The 22228-nt window shown below is 45.9% G+C and overlaps 1 protein-coding gene across 1 annotated transcript in view; it reads left to right on the top strand.

Moving 5' to 3' along the window:
* NCBP1 (nuclear cap binding protein subunit 1) overlaps positions 1-22228 on the top strand; it is a 1187216-nt gene that overhangs the window by 123326 nt on the left and 1041662 nt on the right. The window contains exon 7 of the mRNA XM_069630359.1: positions 10285-10354. Within this exon, the coding sequence (XP_069486460.1) occupies positions 10285-10354 (70 nt within the window). The remainder of the gene's footprint in view (positions 1-10284; positions 10355-22228) is intronic.

The raw sequence follows: 22228 nt of genomic DNA, 5'->3' as shown, positions 1-22228 counted from the left end.
TCATCAACCACGCAACCTGTACCGCCGTATCCTGGCTTTTATATATACCCATCCATTCACTTGCTGTTTTTCCTTCGGTCCTGTCCATCACTTGCTTGGCAAACTGTTTCCCTTTTCCCCTAGCTTTGCTCAATAGTTCATCCTTCTCCTGCTCCATTTGTTCCTCTTCCTTTTCCTCTTTCCATTGTCTTTTTATTTTGTCTATCGCTAAATTAATTTGTGTATATAGATCCTATAAACACGATCGATTAGTGTTGGTACTGAGGTGATCGTAGAGCTCCCATCAATTGCTGAGACCAATTATGTGGGGTCTTTTTTTTAAATATATTTTTATTTTAATTTTTAAGGTCAAACAAACACTACAACCGTTTCAAAACATTGAAAGCATCATATTTCAACACATTTTCAAACTCCCCAACTCCCCCTTTAAACTAGAGCCAGTTCTCACATATCATTTACGGGAACATCACTGGGTGGCATACTACCTAAACTGCCATTAACCGGGTCCTCTGTTTCGTTGTCACCCTGGTGAGGGTTTGCCAACGAGGCCACCAATTGCGGCCAGGCCAACAAGAGCCCTACTTCTTCTTCGCCCCCCCCCCCCCCCCTGGTGACCGCTTCAAACCAGACCAGGGATTCGGCTTCCGCCCATCTCAAGAGATCTGTCCACCACAATTCCACCCTGGGTCTATGGGCCGCCTTCCAGCCCATGGCGATCCTACGTTTGGCCAAGACATAGGCCAGGTCCTTCATCTTGCTTATGTGTTTCAAATGCCGGGGTCTAGGGAATAGTCTAAGCAAGCATGACCAGGCCGATTCCACATTCAGCACTACCCCCCCGGTCAGCCAGTTTCGTCTTGACCTCATTCCAAAATCTATGCCCCTCCGGGCAAGCCCAAAACATGTGTAGCAGTCCCGCGTTCACCTCCCCACACCTGGGGCATTGCTGTATAGCTGATACCCCAAACTTTGCAATCTTCCCGGGGGTTAAATAAGCTCTGTGGGTAACATACAACTGAAGCTGTTGGAATCTCGCGTTACGGGACACCTTTTTATGGTACCTCTGGGCCCGTTCCCACTGCCCATCCGTCATGGGTCCTCCCACCTCCTCCTCCCAGTCTTGTCTCAACTGGAGCAACTCCTTCCCTGCCCTTGCCCGCAGGAGCTCATATATCCTCGATATTTCGTGCCCGCCCTCCGATACATCGTACATGGTTTCCAGGGAGGCATCTGGATCCTCCGCAAGCACTGTCTACGGCCATCTTTCTCTAGTCTTTTTCACCAGCCTAGTGTAGGTTATATATTGGCCACCATGTACTCCCGTCTCCTCCTGCAGCCGCTGAAAGTCCACCGCCTCCCCTTCCTGCCATGTCCCCGAGGGTGGCTAGGCCTACCTGTTCCCAGTATCTGCGGACCGATTCGAGTAGTTGGGAGTCGCTCCCACACAGAGCCGCCAAAGGGGCCTGCTGGGAGTATGGATTCCCCCCCCCCAATCTTCCATGTCCTGCGCCAGATCTCCCAGCCCAACCTCAGTAACCGCCCCTTGCCCACCAGTTTATCTCTGCCCAACCACACCACTTCCATCAGGAAGTATGGGGCTGTATCTTCGCGCAGGAGCCTGGCTTCCGCCGAATCTTCAGTCGAGAGCCACCTGGCCACGTACTGCAGCTGCCCCGCCAGGTAATAGAGTTCGAAGTTAGGCAGGCCTATTTCCCCCCCCCCCCCCCTTGTCACACGGGTTCTGGAGCTTCCACAGAGCCACCCTATTCCTAGAGCTGCCCCACACAAAACCCCTACACACGCTGTGAAGTTTCGCGAATAGGCTTCTGGGTATCAGAAACGGGACGTTTGTAAAAAAGTGCAAGAGTCTAGGCAGGACCACCATCTTGAGCAAGGCCACCCTCCCCATCATGGTCAGGGGCAGTCTGGACCAAAATACCATACTGTTCCTAATCCCCTCTATCGCCTTTTCCGTGTTGTGCTTGTGTTCTGTCTCGATCTTGTGGTAGATGTTTACTCCCAGATACCTAAATGTTACGGGCTGCCATGGTATTGGCAGAACAGGCAGCCTCTGCACCGGGACATTCCTATATCTACCCAAAGGGAACAGGCTGGACTTTCCAGGTTTCACCGATATACCAGAGAGGATGGCGTACCGTTCTATCACCTCTAGGACGTACTGTAGGTTTTCTTCTGGATAGCATAAATAAAGGAGCATATCATCCGCATATGATATCTGGTGCTCTCCACTGGCCGTGTTTATGCCCACCTCCCCATATTTTTGACGCAGGCATATTGCCAACGGCTCCAATGCCAGTATATATAGCATCGGTGACCAGGGACATCCCTGTCTGGTCCCCCTGCCCAGTTGCCAAGAATCTGAGACCATGGACCTTGTCTTGACCCTCGCCCTCGGGATGCTGTAAAACAACTGTACCCATCTGAGGTATCCGGGTCCCACTCATACCCCTTCAGGACCGCTTTCAGCCAGGGCCATCGTATCGAGTCGAAGGCCTTGACCGCGTCTAATGACACTATGGCCAGCTCGCCTGTGTCCTCCTCAGTTTGGTCCATGACATGGTGTAGCCTCCGGTGGTTGTCGGTGATGTTCCTGCCCGGAACATATCCCATCTGATCTGGGTGTATCAGTTTCTTAATCACCCTTTTCAGTCTATTAGCCAGCACCGCCGTGAGTATTTTGCTGTCCTGGTTGAGCATGGACAACGGTCTGTAAGATCCGCACTCCATGGCCGGCTTGCCTGGTTTCAAGAGTGGGATGATTACGGCCTTACGGAGAGACAACGGGAGTTCTCCCTTCTCATAGGCCTCGTCGAAAGTGGCAAGCAGTGGCTGGAGCAACTCTTGCTGGTATGTTTTGTAGAACTCGCTGGGTAGCCCATCTGAACCCGGCGCCTTGCAAGTGGGCAAGTTCCGAATCACTACCTCCAGCTCATCCGAGGTGACGGGTGCGTCCAACTCAGACCGTTCTAGATCATCTAAGGTGGGCAGCTCAATGTCCCCCAATGTGTCTAGTATGTCTTGACCCATATCCCCCCCGTGTCCTCATACAAGTGTCTGTAAAACTTAAGGAATTCCTCATTTACCTCCTTCTGGGTGTTGCATATTCTACTTCCTACGCCCTGGATCTCACTAATCACCGAGCGGGGGGGGGGGGGTCTCACTCTTGTACAGCCAAGCCAGCAACCTGCCCGGCTTATCGCCCCCTGCGTGTATCCGCTCCGTATATTTCCTGTAGCTGAATCTGCACAGTCTATCCCAGAGGGCACTGCAGGACAACTGTAGCTCCTCTACTTTAGTTCTGTTATCATGAGCGGTGCTCTCGCAGCGCGTGAGCTCCTCTAGCTCTCTTTCCGCCTCCCGCAGCTCCCTTTCAACCCCCCCCACCCCCCCCATGTAGTCCTTTAACTTGGGGAAATAGCTACCCCACGCACCACCACCTTAAACACTTCCCACAGTGTGCCCACAGAGCTTACGCTTCCCGTGTTTTTATCAAAATATTCTTCAATGGTGTCCCTCAGGCCCTCCCGAAACCCCTCATCCTGCAGGGCCTCGGTCCTAAGTCTCCATGTAGGGATCTGCGGGCGTGGGGGCTGGTGTCTCCAGTCTACCACCAAGGGCGAGTGGTCCGACAGCACTCGGGCCTTGTATTCTGCTCCTTCTATTTCTCTCACTATCCCGGCTGTTACGAACATGTAGTCTAACCTTGTGTACAAATCATGTGGCGCTGTGTAGTGAGTACTGTCTATCCGTGGGATGCAGCCTCCTCCACGCATCCTCTAGGCCTAGGTCTTACAGTAGGGTAACCAGCGCTTTAGCCGCCGGTGCCATTTTTCCTGCCCTATCCTTGGACCTATCCATACTGGGGTCTACGGTACAGTTAAAGGTCCCCCCCACACTACCGTACCCCCCGCCAGGGGGCCAAGTTTACCGTAGAGGGTCCTAAAGTAAGCCGCTGTATCTTTATTGGGGGTGTACAAATTTATGATGTGTATTTCTGTTTTCCAAGAGACCCGTTAGCACCACCATTCTACCCTCCGGGTCCACCGTAGAATCTAGCACTCGAAACGGCACATGGGGCGCCACCCAAGTGGCGACCCCTCTGGCATACGCTGTGTACGCCGCCCCCACAACGGTGCCCTTCCATTTCCTCCCGACCACCTCCAGCCTTTCCCTAGTGAGGTGGGTCTCTTGCAGCAGGGCTATGTCTACGCGCATCCTCTTTAAATACATCATCACTTTATTGTGTTTAAGGTAGCTGTTGAGGCCCCGTACATTCCAGGTCACAATTCTGAGATTACCTGATGCCATCTAGTCGGTCTATCTCCGTCCCATCCCTCCCCATAATTTTCCCCCTGTAGGGTTGTTTCCTGGCTCCATCCCTTGTATTAACGAACCGTGCCCTCCTCCCCCCTTCTCCAACCTCACACCACTGCACACAACTCCCCCCTCCCCACCAACCCCCAACAATAGCCCAGCTCCATCCCTGGATCTCAGGCCTACCCACGTCTGGACCTGTCTCGTGACCAAGAACAAGGACCCTGCGGGGTGTCACCAATCTAACAGTGACCTAACTAAGTATACTACTATCGGGTGCAGAGGTCGCTCCCTAGGAGCTCCCAGTCTTCTATTTAGGAGAAGTGAATTCAACGGGACCCGCTGCAGATGCTGTGACTTCCCCCACTCAAGCACAATATCAAACTATATTCTAGTCCCAATGCCATAGCTATGGCCTCACGGGTGCCTCTGCAGCGTGCTACTTATCTGCGTCCGCTTCTGTCTGGGCATCCGATTCCTGTGGTCGACCTTGCATATCCAGCCATTCCATTGCGTCGCTCGGCGTCTCAAAGAAGAGGGATCTGTTCTTATGGATCACCTTTAACCTAGCGGGGTAAAGCAACATGTAGTGGTGGCCTGCCTCTCTGAGCCTCCTCTTCACCGTTCCAAAGTTCATTCGACTCCGTTGTACAAGCAGCGTGTAATCCGGATACGCTGTTATATTCGCTGACCCCCTTTCTATCGTGCCCCCTTTCCGGAAAAATTCGAGAATCTTCTCGCGGTCACGATAGTTCAAGATCTTTGCAATCAACGGCCGCGGGGGGCTCCTGGGGCCGGTCTCCTGGTCAGGGCCCTGTGCGCCCTCTCGACCGCGAACCCCTGGGTCAGCTCTCCGCCTGTGATCTCCTGCAAGAGCATGGTTTCAACGAAATCCGTGGGGTTCGATCCTTCCATTCCCTCCGGTACCCCCACTATGCGAATGTTGTTGCGCCTGGCGCGCCCCTCCGCTTGCTCTGTCCTCCAAATTGCCCACTCGCTGCACGAGGGCGTGAAGTTCCTTGGCGTGTGTATTGCACGCCTCCACGGTCGGGGCCTACTCCTGCTCCAGTTCCCCAGTGCGCTCCGCGATCGTACGCACATCCTGGCGCAGCAGGTTCACTTCTTCTCGGACTGCTCCCATCTTGAGGTTTAGGCCCTCTTGCAACTCTTTCATGGCCAGGCCCAGCTTCATCTCCTAGGCCACCTTCAGGTCAGCAATTGCTGCCAGCACCTCCTGGATGGTACCCAGTGGGTCCGTCGCCGCCGCAGGGGTTTCTTTGCTCTTGCCCCCTTCCGTGCCCGAGGGCGACCTAGCATAGGTCTCCATCGTAGGCTGCTTGATCCCGGGTCGCATCACCTTGGAAGACATCCTGTTGCGTCGGTTGGGCCCACGCACACAGCTGTATCCTCGCGGGTTCACTCTGCTAGTCCGCCATGGCCTCTGCAGTAGGGGCTCGCCCTTATGTTCTTGCTTTCAGCCCGAGGCGCATGTGACCCGTCTGTCTGGTTGGGCTCGCCCACGTTCCGACCAACCTTGTCTTCCTCAGCTCGTCGGTCCTTTTATGGCCCTTTGTCCACAGGCGGCCATCTTGGGTGCTCCCCTTCCTTTGCGCGACCGCCAACTTCTTCGGGGTCTAATTCCGTGAATATGCAGTCTCGCCGTTTGGGGGGCATACGGTGCGTGCCCTCCCCCTTTCATACGCCTTTAGATGCACAGTGGGCATGAAAGTCCGCCAAAAACCGTCACTTTTTCCCCAGGATAGGATCGGGAGCTCCTCCAAGGAACGTCCTCTCACGTAGCCATCAAGCCACACCCCCAATTATGTGGGGACGACTTAAACCATTTGTGAATTATTCCGCTATGCAATCTCATCACTTGTCTAAATTCCCTTTTCGTGCTATTTTTCAGTTCCAACACCTTCATCATCCTCTCCCTTGTCAAAAACAAGCTGTGCTAATTGTAATTCCCTCGACCTCTGTGGGACCTATCTTTCGTTCCTACCTACTCGTCTTTCATCCACCTCTGCGGTGTCCTCCTCCATCGTCCCCTTTATTATTGTCCCATCATAAGGTGGCGGGGCTGTGGCCACTGTAGCTGGGGTTACTCATCTCAGGAGGCTCTCGTTGGTTTTCTCGTTCTCTTGTTCATTATTATCACACACCGTACGTGTGTCTTGTCTGAACTGGCAGGGCGGGGTACATCCCTTTGCTAAATTTTATTCACGCAGTTCTGTCTTCCACATGTAGCTGGTGTTCAAACTCTTATCTAATTCACAGGCCTTTTCTTGTATGGTATGTTTTTGTCTCTTTCTATCTTTTTTATCTTGGGACATTTTCTGCTTTTATCGCTTCTGTTCGCCATTGGCGAATAGCATCGTGTTGGGCGGGGCGGACCTTCTTCCTTAATAATACTAATTCCAGGTGCTCGATTGTCTTAACATCAAAAGTACCTACTTTAGGCCAGCTAAATTGGATGGACTTCTTTGTGTAGTCTTCCCAGTTTTTACAAAACGGTACCGCCCATAGTTAGTTAGCATAGTATAACACCGAGTGCCCTCAGCAGGCTCATGCATAGGTTCCTCATTCTTATTTCGGTCACACAAGTTTCCCATTATTAATAAAATACCTTACCAAAATCAAATAATACGTACCATAAAACTGATACCAATTGTGGCTTACCATCCACCAATACAATTTCTGCAGATACAATTCACTCACCGCACCAAGGAGACCTCCTCTCTCTGTCTGGTTTGTCTGGTCCTTGGCAGAGCAGTCATTCTCTCCTTCTTCCTGATCTCCGTCTCAAGCTGAGGACTGTGCTGTTTTGCATCAAAGGTGCGATAGAGTTCGGGCCCAGTAAGCCGTCGGTTTGAGACAGGAGCTCAATGGAAGGCACGCATTAAAGCGATGGACTGCATGTGCAAGGCCCACCAGGTAGGGACGCCAATTAGTAAATGCTAAAATTCACCAGGCGGAGGTATCCGTCAAAAGTAAACGCTCGCAAGTGAGTTTAACAATCATTTATTGCAATAAAGACAAAGCTTTCGCGGAAGGGCCAACACGTAACATCATGAGAGGGATGCTGCTAGTGTGTGCTGATAACATTACAGTGAGCATGCTTATTTATAGGAAAATGATTACATTGAGTCTTATGTTTGGCTCAAAACCCAGACACTTCCAGACATAGTTTCCTGCCGAAACACTTTGGCTGTATTCCCAGACATTGAGGTGAGATTTACAAAGGCCGGACATCGCAAATGGTCATTACTCTTATAACTTATCTAAGCAAGTCATAATACATTTCAGGATGCAGGTGTAACCTTTAGCATGCATGGTCGTACAACGAGCCAATGCATCACACTTGACACAGTGGGGAATTTTGCAAGCTACACATCTTGCTGTGGCAGCGATAATGATGTCCATTTATGGGCTGTTGCACAAAAGCAGGACATATCTTTTACAAAGTGATGCACAAGCGCCTGACAAAATCCCCTTTCACACACATTCCAGAGAATAACGAGGTCAGATACAGATGGGTTTATGCTTATGTTTGCAGGTAAGAGCGCGGATGTCGAACCATCATTATTTATAAAAGAGACCCTAGGGTCTTTGAACACATGCTGATTTGCAAGGCTGCATGCCGTGGGAGGGAAGTGCAAGAGTGCTAACAGACGCTGTTTATTTAGCTGTTACAGGAAAGGAGAGCAGGGGTGGCATTCCAAAATCTGAGGAATGTGTGATCAAGGCGTAAACCCTGGGGCTTGCGGGCGAAAACTAAAGCCGTTAGTCTAACATGGACATGATGCTATAATGTGAGCAATGGGGTAGCCTTGCCAGTTTAACATGGCGGCTTTCAGGGAAAATGATTTCTGTATTGACATCTTTTTGCTGGACTTTAGGACTTTTCATTTCTAACCTGGGAGAGTGAAACCCTGTTCACACTCGCATGTATTTTTACTGGGATTTAGACTGTTTCTTTGACTTTGGAGTCTGACAAACTCCATAGGCATAATCTTTACATTGTCACACTGCACCTTCAGTGCAGTGACGCAAGAAAGGCTTAGATTTCCCAAAGGTTTATATACATTCTCTTGGTGAAACTGTTTCCAAGAGCAGTGAAGTGAAATTTCTAGACCCAACAAACTATTTTACCATAGGGTGCTGGAGGTGCTACTTAGTATCCCCTTTGTCTAGTTTCTCATGTAACATTTCTGTTACCCTTTCTACAATTAATGGCTGGTGGCAGTGGTTTACTTTTTACAGCCATTGTGCTTCTACCGCGGGCTGCGTTTGCAGCTGCAGTAAGACACCCATGGGTGCCCATTTTGTCAAAATGGCCACAGTCGTCTTTTTTCGCCATTTCCTGTTGGAATGGCCCTTCTTGAGAATGACTCTGCGCGCCACACCAGGTTTGGTCCCTTTGTTCATTTTGTCTTTGGCGGGATTCACTTGTTCTCAGTTGAGACTTGTCTTCGTTAACCTTGCAAAGTTGCTTGCAGTTTAGCCCCTCACAAGCCTCCCAGCTCGTGGCCCTTCAAGTGATTGTTTTTTAATTTTTTTTTAGAAGAATAAACTTGTCTAAACATTGCAAGACTTTTCCTTAACTGCAAATGAGATCTTCAACTCCCATAGACCTTTTTTCAACTAACATTGGCTGTCCTGGCTCCCTGAGAGACTCTTCTTACCTCGACTCTGCTTTACCTTTCCTCCAGGAAAGGGTTCATTTACTTTGCATTGGAGGGTTCCAAAAGTACTTGCCAGTTTATGAATTATTTGTTAACCTTTGTTTTATTCCCCTATCTAACCTTTACACCAAACTCCGTATTGCTCCAAATGTACCAGTGGAAAATCGATGGTCCAAAGTGTGCTAGCTATTTAAGTCACCCCAGGGTATAGGAAGTGTCTCCTCAATGGATATCATCTGATTAGAGAAACTAAGTGTTTTGAAGCATATTTTGAAGTGTTACATATATTGCTCCCTTCTGAAGGAGGCTTTTATAACTGACTGTTAAATTAATAATTGTTTAATCAAGAAACCTTGAGTGTAAGTTTATTTGACTACTTTTCACTGTGAATATCTGTGTAAAAACCCTACTGCTCACATTGACCCCTCTTGAGATGAGCCTGGCTGCTCAGCCACACTACGGACCTGTGTAGTACATACTCGTACTAAAGGTTGGGTTACCTATTGCCAGGAGGTCAAGGTAGCTGTAGTCTCCCAAAGGGAACTACACACAATCTTGCCTAACAAGAAAGTAGACAAAAGGGGATACAAGGTATCCCCCAGCACTCCATATAGGATGGTGTGTGCTGGGTCTACAAAGAGATACAGGTAAGTAAAGTCAATTTCACTTTACTACTCATGGAAACAGTAGTATATCCAAGAGAATGTATCTAAACCTTAATAGAAGTCCAAAGGACCTCTGTGACACTGCACCAAAGGTGCTGTGTGTCACAATACAAAACGATTATGCCTATGGAGTTTGCCAGACTCCAAAACCAAAAGCAACCAAGTCCAAATCGGAGAACAATACTTGAGTGAGAAAAGGGTCCCACTCAGGATAAAAATGTAAAGGCTAAAGTCCAGCAAAAGAGCTGAAGGTCTCTAAGATAGAAGTTAATGAGCACAGAAATGAGAATTCTCCCTAACGATCCTTGTTTACTCATTTAATGTTAACTGACTTATGTAAATGTTCTGGAGTAGCCACCATGTATGCAGCCATATAATGTTGTGTGGTAGCTGTTCGCAATCTCTGAGCTCTGTGTTGTGTGGATTTAAGCAGAGACAATGGGGCATGGTGTGCAATGAAATGAACATCCTAGGTATACTAAATGCCTCCTCTGGTAACTGGGAGTGTTGCAAGTATGTGAGTATTAAAGTGTGATGTGATTACATACTTGTGATCTTGGTTACAAGGGTTTGTTTAATGGTGTATTTGACACCTCTAGGCGGCGTCAGAAGATCCACTTATCGATGTTGCAAGTTTGGACTGCAGACAAACCTCACCCACAAGAAGAGGTAAAACATGTTCACACCTCGGAAAAACATTTTTCTAATCTGCTTTTACTATACGTCATTATTTTATTTCCCTGGTGGACTTACAAATGGATATCTTGGCTTGCAGTTAATAATTATTGAATGATAGAAGCATTTGCCATGAGGATTACTAAAACGCTTTTCTTCTCGCTTTGTTCTCCAATGCATCCACTCCAAGGAAATTGTTGCATCACCTAGTTCTAGTGTACTCAAATTCTCTGACAACCTTATTGACTGATTATATTAACATTTCCTCCAAAGTAGTCAATCATGCTGTTTTTATTTTGAATTGGTCATCCATCTGCTCTCGAACACATCCAGTTAATGTAACTAACCAGCTTCTGCCTTCAATGCCTATGTGGACTAGTATCTAATGTATAGATGATGGCAGAAGAGGCTTTGTTTTTTGTTAGATGACCAACTGTTTGGGCTTGATAACCGATTCAGTTTAAATCTGGCCTCCTAGGTAGTGTATGGCCATTTATAATAAAGAAGGCTTTTCAGATACTACTCTTGTGGGGGTGTTTGAGGCCAACCTAAAGATGCAACCAGTTTTTCGCAGAAGTCTTATCCCTAACTCTCAATGGTAGAGTGGATGAGCACTTGTGTTTAGACTCGGGTGGTAGCCTTCATGTGAAGTGCAGTTGGAAGAAAAAAAACATTGTAACAGAGGCCCATACAGGTAAGTGCAAACATGTACTATTTGACCATAGCAATCTGCAATATCAACTTGCTACTGGATCAAGCATTTATAACAATACATATTGGAAGGACACGGATACAAACTGGAAAGGAAATACCGGTTAAATTACCAACATGAATAACTTGAGAATCCTTTCTTGCTAGGTATTATGCTACACAATTAATGAATTGCTACCAGACCATTGATTTGAAAAAAATATACTGCAAATGTTATTCAAAATACATGACAGTTATGAAAGATTAAAATCATTTTTACTATAAAATGCGTCAAGACAATGTATGTAACTACATCAGATAATCTAGTGAGGGTGTTACTGTCTTTGTCCCTCTCTGCTGCTGCGTCTTTCTTCTTCTTGGCGTTTTCTTTGGGGTGTTTGGCCTGTTATGTTTCTACTACGCTTCTGCTTCTAACTCTTTTCCTCTGTGCTCTTTTAGCGCCGCCTGCATCGTTCTTGTCAAAATTGCAAACGCGATTATATACAAGTAAATTAAAAAAATAAATAAAAATACATCAGATAAATACTACATAACCTAAAAAAGCCACACAAATGAAAGTACCTATTATAAAAATTAATAGAACCTAAATTAAACACAAAATACCCATCACCAAGTGACAAATGTGAAACTATACCCCACAATATGCATTTGTTTGAAAGATGTTTAATTTTGTTTTTAATTTTTTGTAAAGACAAGACCGAATGCTGTAACCATTAATTAATTGCAGTTCCCATACCCAACATGTTTCTGTTCCTGATACATTGCAGAACATTTTTCAGGAGCAGATTTCTACTTTCATAAGTTAGTCTATGACCATAAGTGTCTCAAATTGAATGGTGGCAATCTGCAATACAAAACCACAATTCTGTTGATGGATCTGGAAGTGTAGAAAATACTTCCCTAAGACATGTCGGATTTCTTCGCTCTTCCAACACGATTATTCTGTGCATGGTGGTTATCTGTTTATCTAATTCGCCCATCTCTGGTCATATTGACCAAACAAATCCAATTGTCCACATGCAGGCCCTCTTCCTATGGAAGAATGAAAATGACACACCTTGGATCTGCGCAAACCATAACGAGACCACTAGGTGTCCATAAAACTGACCTTTGAAATCCATGATGGAAGAAACCGCTTGACTTGGTTCTAATTTGCACAACAGCCCAGTTAAATATATTTGAGCAGAACCTTTTGAAAATGTAACAAATGAGAACAGCCGCCCAACCCCCTCCAGTTTTGGTAACACCAAATTGGATGAGCGACCAGTTAGTAAGCAATACACACTGTAAATGGCAGCAAAAGAAACAATTTAGAAGTCCAACCCTATCTTTAGTCTAGTTCAGTCCATAACAAGCAGATGTTCTTCATGTTGAGTATATGGCATTTATAACATGCCTGTACACAAGTATTTATACGCACGGTTACTTTTCTGCACAAAGTACATGTAGAAATGTTAAACGGGGTCCTTGATCACTGGCCGTGGTAGACTACCGATTTCCAGGCCCTAGATAAGGCTGCACAGTCTTTGGGGTGGTAAGGTAGCTACTTCTAACTGTGTTTTATGCCCAATAGAGCTAAATGGGGATATGAGTGCCTAGGGTGAGATGTGGCATTTCGGCACCAGCGACCTGACTTGAAACAACATATACCATGCGATAGGGAATCGGTGGAGAGCATGAGGTTCACCGCAGGCTGCAGTTTCGAGGATTCAGCAACAGTGAAATCAGGCTTTTGCAGACGAACCAGAAAAGGATCGAGTAGTCTCTAATTTGCATCCAGCAGAACAGGAGGACCCCTCGAGGGCAGCAGGCAGGATCAGAGATTGGTGTGACTAAAGACCAGGTCGATGGGCCCCCAGGAGCAGTGCTGTCATACTTCCGTTCCGACAGGACCTTCCTCCGAGTGAGGGATAAAAGTAGCAGGTCGGTGCGGTCCCACCTGAGGATACCAGCAAGGTTGTCAGCAATGAGGCTGGAAGTAGCCTGTGCAAAGATGCCTCTAGTTACAACCAGGTGCCGGTCTGACTCTGAAGCCCTGCATCCCTAATGGTTTCAGATTCAGACTAGTTGGTCCAACCAGTCCACGGGAGGAATACATCTGGTTCAGGTATTTCCAGTCCTTTTTGAGGGCAGTTGTCAAACGTGGTGGTTGGCTTAACGGGTTGGAAGGACAACCAGAGACTGGTCTTCAGGTTCACTCTTTTTATGGAAGGGAATTTCAACTTTCACACAGGTGGAGGTTGTCCAATCAAAGATAGCCGTCCACTGCGCATCCGTGTTGCCCAGTGTAAGGACAATTAGTAAAACCATACAACTGATCCACTCTTAGTATAAGGCTGTACCACCTAGGTATTTGGTAGCACAGCCAGTGCAGGAAGACTTATCTTGGGGGGTGGGGGGAAAGTGAGTGAGTGAGAGGGCTGTAGAAAAGTAAAACCCGGTAGCATACAAATTGTTCAACAAACACTTACACCCGGAAGTATTATAAAAAATAGCGGTTTATTCTAAATACAAATGGGTGATGGTAAATCTTAGTGGATAAGTACTTTGTCATAGAATCCTAAATACAATATACAAACGCACTGCAATGCTAAAGGTACACAGACCAAGGTATAGACCTTGTTCAGAATCACAGTATTACTAGGCAAGTCAGACCTAATCTCATACACATTTAGATTAGCATGCACCTATTCAGTGGGACTAAAACCACATGTTAGTTTTAGATAACTTACAGTAATTCAAGGGTAATAAACCCTGTCAGTCATGTAGTGACGCTCCCTTAAGGAATCGCATGGTAAACCAACCTGGTTACCAGGTTTCTTTTCTGAATAAAGAAACACAACTTCATGCAACAGTATAAACCTAGAACTACATTTAGGATAACCTTCAGTTCTACTAAGTGAGTAAGAGCTATTGTGATAAACTATTAGTTGCATTGAAGATCTATGGAATACAGATTGAGATAAGCAATAACCCTCTAACTTATTTTAAGATGGCACAAGGCAGGCGAAGGTTAGTAAAACCCACAATACACTTATGAATGGCACACCGCTGTTCAAGGTAGGTAAAACTCAAGGCAGACTTATTCTTGGCAGGCTATACAGCAGATAGACCCAGTTGGTTAATTTATACACTTATTTTCTGAAGGAAATAGCTGGGTGAAGCCAACAGCATTACTTTTGGGACGTGGGGGACCAATTCAGAGGTGAGTAAAATAACCTTATTTCTGAGGCTTGTGGAATCTGCTAAGATCACATGCTGTGCATAGGCCGTCATCTAGTGGAAGCTGTGGGGGTATTAGTTTGTTTTTTGAAACTCAAAAATGGGCGTCGAACTAGGGCATGCCAGTAATACTATCCCTAGTGTGACGTCCGCTGTACCCATGATCCCTCACGCGTGTAGGACCCTCATATTTTTTTTTCCGCCATACTTGTCGGAAGCATATCGCGGAGTTCCCTTGACTTTAGCCAATGATCAATTATTAATGGAATGTCCCCGTTTCTCCCACACGATGCCGAAGATCGACGTCGGTGAATCGAGATTGAGGAAATCGGCGGTCGAGACTACACGACAGACTTTGGGCCTCGGCCCTGTTCAAGTAGGGAGAGTGGAAGGTGGTAATACACTCGTTTCCTACATATACCCGCCTTCTGCCAATTGGTGACATATGGAGAGTACTTCCTTTAAATCCTGCCCGAAGTGTAACATGGTTTCCCTGGGTAGACAAACCCAATACGTGTAACCTGTGTCTCCCACGAGACCATCCAGAGGCTACCTGTAGAGCTCTTCCAGCCCAAAACACTCAAGGAGCGCTCGACGAAGCGCTGGGCCCACTACGCCAGGCAGCTAGAGGCCATGGATGTCGTGGTATCCTTCAGCGATGGCAGCAAAGTCGCCTTATCGGACGGAGAGGGCACATGGGTGACTTCAGGCACCCACGCGCTATCCCCCGACCTCGGAGGACTGACCGGCGGTTCAGTTATGGGGACAACACCCGCCGGCAAGAGCGCAACACATACCACTTCCACCAAACACATTAGCCCCAGCCGAGATTCGACACGCATGTCGAGCGATTGGCAACAGAAGGCACCTAGAGAGCGGTCTGCTGATTTGCTGTCCTCTGGGCGTTCCCTTTCACGTTTGCCTCACGACAAACAACCGCCCATGGTTGGTAAAGGTGCCACACTACCAAAAGTCATTGAGGCCCAATCATCAGAAGACTAATCCGACCTCTTCTCCCCCCCCCACCCCCCAGTAGCATGTTCGACATAATAATAATTTCGCATTTATATAGCGCTACGAGCCCTCAGGTATCTGAGCGCGGCTTATTACCCACAGTGTGTGGTGCTCATTTATCGACCTTGGAAGGATGAAAGGCTTAGTCTGGCCTTGCCGGGATTCGAACCTGCGTTAGCAAGCTCTGCATGGATGTCCAAGTGAGCGCTCTATTTGTTGTACCACTTGACCGGCTACTTCCGAGATTCAACGTCCCTCTTCCAAGACTTCTGAATCTCCTACCACCTCCGAGCCTAGACAAGCTGTGTCGAAAGCCATCTCCGAATCTCGACGCCAGGCGTCGAAAGGCTCAGAAAACCCTAAAAGTTCAGGAAAACATTCCTCTAGTCATGGGAAGGGGGAAAAACATAAACCTCAGAACACCAGGTTCAAAAGGAAAAACAACCACTCTTCTTCTGAAGCACCTGCCGACAAAGAGCAAAAGAATGTACGCTCTGGGTAGGAAAGTTGCCTCCACGTCAGTCTACCAGGCACGCATTGCTAACAGTACCACTCTGTTAGCAAGCTATAACTGCCATCAATGGGAACCAGTAGCTGCTCTGGTAGCCTCTGCATCTGAACCACTTAAGGGACAGTTGGCCCAAATAGCATCAGATGGTAGATCTGTGTCCGGATGCATACTTAAGACAAACTTCAATGCTGCAGACCACGCAGGAAGGTTGATGGCAGAAGGCACAGTGATAAAACTCCATGCTTTGCTTAGACAGTCCGGGTTCAAGCCCGAGACGCAAGCTACCTTCATAGACCTGCCAGTATAGCCAAACTTCATATTTGGGAAAGCAGTTGAAGTGGCATTAAAGGAATGGTTCGGGCAGAAAATATTATTGTGCCTATGGTTCCTCCATGTGTTTTTAACCATAAGTCGATCGATCGTGCAAACCTTTCCTATGCAGCTCACCGGAGTTTTCGTCTCTTGAACACAAGCGAAATCAGGCAGCAGGGCCCGGCCATCTTCTTACAGCATCGCCCTGGGTGACCTGCGTTTGCGGCTCTAAATCATATCCCCCGAGCCTGACCTCACCAAATCATTTATATTCCCTGCCTCTCTCCGTGACGTTGCTGGGCAGCGTAGCCAAACCGACTAGACGCAGAACCCGGAAAACACACATCGTCTCACAGGACAGCGCGACACAATTAGGAATATGAAACTGTACTTTAAAAGGAAACAGCAAGACTGTACAATTGGTAAAGTACATTTATTTCACATTAAATGTTTCAATAACATTCGGCGTCTGACATAATCAATCAAAATGGTACTTTTTTTCTTTGCTCTCGATCCGCAAAGGTTTATAGTGAGTCACGTGTTCCTTTTAGGTACACAGGGTGTTAGTTTTGTCTAAATGAAGCACTTCGGTCGCACAGTGAATTGCAAAGTTGGTGCATGAACTTGGCACTAGACCACCGTACTTATGTTGCTCTTAATCGCTGGTACCGCGTACAGGCATATTGGACCTTGTCTGTCGTTCCAAAAGACGGTTAAGTAGATCCAGTGATTGACATGTAGCTGCAGCTTGCGACTGAAGAATCCATCGGTCGGGGTCTGGAATAGATGACCATCGCAGAATGGCACGATGTACCTGTTTGCAAAACATACAAATAGAAATGTCTCTCAGTAGCTGATCCTTATTACAATTAATCATTTTCTTTATTAGCGCAGAGGTGACACAACGTGAAACGAGAGAATACAACGTGTGGAATATCGAAGTTCTCTATTTGCTTCCGTGGATAGTGCAATGGAGTATGTTGAGCTCTAAACGTAATGCGTAAACTGGGGCAACAATTCAAGGTGCACAAACAATGTGATGATTTATTAGCGTAGAAACAGAGAGAAACGAGTGGTGGTCTACATGCGTCTCAATGCTGGCCTGCCCAGGTGCCCGGTAGATAGCCCAGCAAACAAAGGTTGTACTAGCACTTCATTGCAATATGCCACACAGAACGAACAAGCACAATGTGACCCAGCAATAACGGTCAGCTATTCGTATTTCGACTAGTTCTGGTATAAAATCGCCTAAAGATAAACTTGCATTACATTCGACATTTGCATTCTCTTGGCGTAATGCAGAGTCCTTTGTTCGTGTCAACGAATTTTCATAAACTGAATTAGTATGTAACTAGGTCCAGTTTCGGAATGGGCAACCTTGTATCAGACGTTATTACACCCCTCCCCCCCCTTCAATTAAATCCTTTTCGGAATGGTCCCTGCCTCTCAAGGTCAAAAAACAATAGAACCTTATACTGTGCGCCGGACGCATGGGCCTCCCAGCTCCGAAGCAAAAATTAAAAGCTGTTGGCCTTCACTGAAAATGAACATACTGTATTACTTTGCAACATCCAATGTCAACGCATCCATGAGAACATGTTTTTTGAAGCACAGGATGAAAAAATGCCCCTACTCCAAAATTATAGTCGATGTAACAAAAACTGAGTCGAAATGTTTCATATTAATAGGCCCACCTCTGCTTATCTCATGGCCTCCTACCCCATGGCATGTTTTCAGTCCGTACCTCTTGCGTGCCTAGAATGTTTTGTAGCCTAGGTCTAATCCCTTTTGTGTGACGAGCAGATATTCAACTGTTTGGGGAACTTTATGGCAAGGCAACTGCCAAAACCCAAAGATTCTTGCACGCTGTTATCCATTGGTCATTTACACGAAAAATGAAGGTCCCACAGTAGCTCGACTAAACTGTGAAATGTGAAAGCAATCGTAATAATTGTACTATTTTTTTAAGAAAAGGACTAAGAGCATAGATTTCAAAAGAAAAACTGCATACTTTATTTGCACAGTTTATAAAAACATGATCATTTCAACCGGGATTTGAACGATTGAACGAGCTCTGCTTTGGGTGGACATGGCATGTTGGCAATGTATGTGTGCTCTGAACAGATTTGTGCGCAATTCCAGGAGTACGCATCTCTACGACATTAACCATAAGATCTTTCACAAAATCGAATTTCATGTTCTCATATATTGGTTTGACAACCCATTCTTTGCTACTTTTCATAAAGGCCATAGTGTAGAGAAGCATCCCTAAGTTTCCTGCAGTCCTTGATTGTTCCCGGCCTACATTCTCGTTATGCGCTAATACCGCTAGTAAAGTCCTAGATTTCATCCCTTGGATGCCGAAATGCAATCTCTTTGGCCGGTACTTTAGTCACATATTGTGCAACACCTCCAAATCTCCTGTGTGACAGAATTATGTGCGTTCCTTCAGATCTCTCGATAGAGTTTTATCAAACACAATCTTCTCAAGGGCTTTGTGTGGAGGTGAAGATGGGATCAACCACTTCTTCCATGCCTGCTCTGGGGACAAAGGGCCATGTTCACATTGGAAATGTTGGTTTTCTGTCAGTGGTGAACGTTGCAACAGTGGTGCATTAGTGACCACCATTTTTCCAGTAGAATTTCCACAGGCCCATCACATGTTTTGTAGCTCCACCAAAGATGGTTGCTGAAAGACTGGGACCATTGTGAAATACTTTCAAAACCTTTTTTTATTTCCCTACCGCCGAGATTTTTTTATTGATTTGGGAACATGCCATACATCAAATTGATGTTTAATATTTGGATACTGCTATCTCATTGTCCTGGATATTGAAACGTGGCTATGAGGTCTATTTGCATTCCCGATTTGTAGATCTTCCAGTGATTTTATAAAACCAAGTTTTTGAATGGCCACTGAGGATTTACATTGGGACACCTGCACGACCACCAAACTCACAATTTTCTTACTTTCCATGTCCTGAAAATGGTAGGTGGAGTATTTGGCATAAAAACTGTCCATCGCCGGCTAGCCTGAACCGTTTACCAGAGAATGTAGTTTGAATAGCCAATTGTTCAATTTTCCAAGCTTCACTAATGGCAGGGAATCGATAATCACAATGGTATTTGTGGTATTGCGTTTTAGAAAGGAAATGGAGTCCCACAAACTGAAAGGAACTGGATAACTTTGTGAAACTAGAGCCACTGAAAAGTAAACGTGCTGCACACAGTCGATTGCCAGCTGGCAGTTTCCTCAGCATCGGTTAAGTGGACCATGAAAATGTTTTATGGAACTTTTTACAGGTGGCATGTATTTTGAGGTTACTGCCTTGTGTTAGACGAGTCACGCTCACCAATGGCTTCCCACATACTTCACCTCCCACTGAATGCACACATTTCAGCAACTTTATAATCTCCATCCAGCTGTCGCATACAATGTGTTTGGCCTCTTTTATCAGGCTGTCATCCGGCAACACTGTTTCGGACTGAATCGTCGTGGACATATCAGCCAAACTGGACATACTATAGTCGATTCTTCTTTCTGGTTCGTCAGTCAATAGTGTTGATGCTTCAGTCGCTGTCATTGCAACATCTGTTACTTGACCATGGATAGGGGTAAACCTCAATGTGGACTGTTTTTGGGGGGCATTTTTTTGGCGGGTGTCGATTGTGTCAAGTGCTCATCGAGTAACTATCTTCTATAAATACACTTTCACCTTCATCTGGCGGAGCAGGCGCCTTGTAGCAATGGTCCAAAAACACTTTGCTGGATTCGCCGGTCATATTAAATTCATTTTTTGGCCATTGGACAAAGGCATCTCGAGTGTGAACACGCCACTTCTCAATTAATAGTTCCTACATGGTGAAAACAGTTTGGCAAGCAGCATCTGTCATTTGTATCGCTGTCTGTGTCTGCATAGTCCGTACTCGATCGGGCAACTTCAAGACAGATAGGAAAAAGGATGTTCAGTGTAAATCCAACATACAGTGTTGTACAATTTACATTAAAAAGAGCATATAATGAAGGCCTCATCACAAAACAATTGCCAAAAATATAAAGTGTTTATAACCTTATTTCTATTTCTTTTCTTTGAAACCTTCTTTACTCTAACATCGCCATCAGCAAGCTGGCCCACCGACTCAGATCCACGTGCCTCCCGTTCAATATACGGAACTGGTATACATCCCTACAAAAAATATTATCCATTTAAAATAATTCATTTGCATCACACACATAATTAGACCGACTTTCTTTCATTTAAATGGTCCTGTCAGTACGCATACCTCTGGCTCCGGATAAACTGCAAGGTCTGGGTCCGTTTCAACTACAAGGGATAATGTAACTGTAGAGGTCGCCCCATCATCTCCCTGAAAAACAGTACTTGCATTAGTAAGGATGAAAATATTGGAAACTGGACACAATTTGGAAAGACAACAAAGGTACATGTAAATAGTAATGTACAAATGAAACATTGTGCAAAACAATTACACGATATGTAAATAAGATCACATTATCTACAATTCCGTGCATAAAACCAGTCTGGAACAGAATAGCTAGGCAAGATTACCTGATACGCGCTCGAAGTGGTTGATGACTCCAGGCAAGACATGGATGATGAATCTTGTTACTTATTCGGTGGATAGTCATGGAGTTGTAAAGGGAAAGTATTATTCGATTTTGAAATGCCAACATTAAAAAGTGGCATGTAAGGAGACTGAATACGAGAAAATGATGCTTATGTTAATGCATAATATAGCATAGTTATCTGTCCCCATAAATTTTCTATGTGGGTTCTCAAAAACAAGGACTGATGTTTAGCAAAATGGTCATTATTTAAACGGCTATTCAATCACATAAATATCGAAAGTATTATAAGTGACATTTACACGGAAAATAAAAGGCGTAAAGCTAAATCCGGAAGCGTCTCACCTGTGGCAGCATTTTCACGAATAAAGTAGGAATAGTGTTTGGGAGCAATTTTCGAGTTATTCACAGTTGATTTCTCTTTGTGTACAAGGATGTGTCGTACATATCCGGGTTGAAGTGCAGGCTGTCGATGCGGTATCGATGACCCCTCTTGTCCATCAAGACTTGATTGACTCTACATCCAAGCTCTTCCGGTGGATATCTGCAATATCTGACCCATTCTCTAACAGTCTTGGGGAATACATGCATTGTAATGCCTTCGGATTTGTCATGGGTCTTTGAAGGGCAACAGAAAATGGAACATGCAGGCATTGTTGTAAATTCTGCAAAATAAATGTCAACATTACAAATTTATTTTGCATAAAAATGTGAGAATGAATTGGACCATACATCGTTCATTGCACGCTTTCTTTTGGGCACCACAGCAAAAACAGTGCAGCGTGTGCGGCTGTATTATAGGATACATTTCACAAACGATTCATTGATGTGTTGAAAATCAGAACATGTTACTCCCTTGAATGTTCTATCATGCACGAAAAGGAAACCTGCTTATACTATAGACACGGGGCCGCGAAGGATGCAATACGATGCCAACTGACACTGCAACAAGTATGTCAAGCCACAAAAAGTCTGCTTGACTACACTTAGAGGGAATATCCCTACTAAAAAAGGATTACATGATAACATTGGATATGAAAGATGCTATTTTCATATTTCCATGTTCCCAGCGTGCAGTAGATTCTTGCGTTTCAAGATAGACAGCCAGCACTACCAGTTCAAGGTGCTGCCCTCCGGAATAGCCTCTGCCCAAGGGTATTCACCAAGGTACTGGCGGTGGTGGCTGCGCACCTACCCAGGGAAGCAATCCTGGTGTACCTTTACCTGGACGACTGGCTCGTCACAGGGGAAACTCCTGTAATTTGCAGACTAAACATACAAAGAACTATCGACCTCCTCTTCCAATTGGGCTATTCATCAACGAGAACAAATCAAGCCTGGTGCCAAGCACCTCAAAACAGTTCCTAGGAGCTGTCCTAAATACCCAAGAAGGGTTGGCCTTTCCATCAGAGGAAATAATTCGAAATCTGTTGCTGCAAATTCCTCTATCAGGCCGGTCGCCAAAGAATCTTGCATTTACCTGGTTCCCCACATGTGCCTGCGACCCATGCAG

Source organism: Ambystoma mexicanum, chromosome 6q (genome assembly GCF_040938575.1).
Source record: "Ambystoma mexicanum isolate Mex_15411 chromosome 6q, UKY_AmexF1_1, whole genome shotgun sequence".
NCBI classification, from domain to species: domain Eukaryota; kingdom Metazoa; phylum Chordata; class Amphibia; order Caudata; family Ambystomatidae; genus Ambystoma; species Ambystoma mexicanum.
This window is presented reverse-complemented; position numbering and strand designations above follow the sequence as displayed.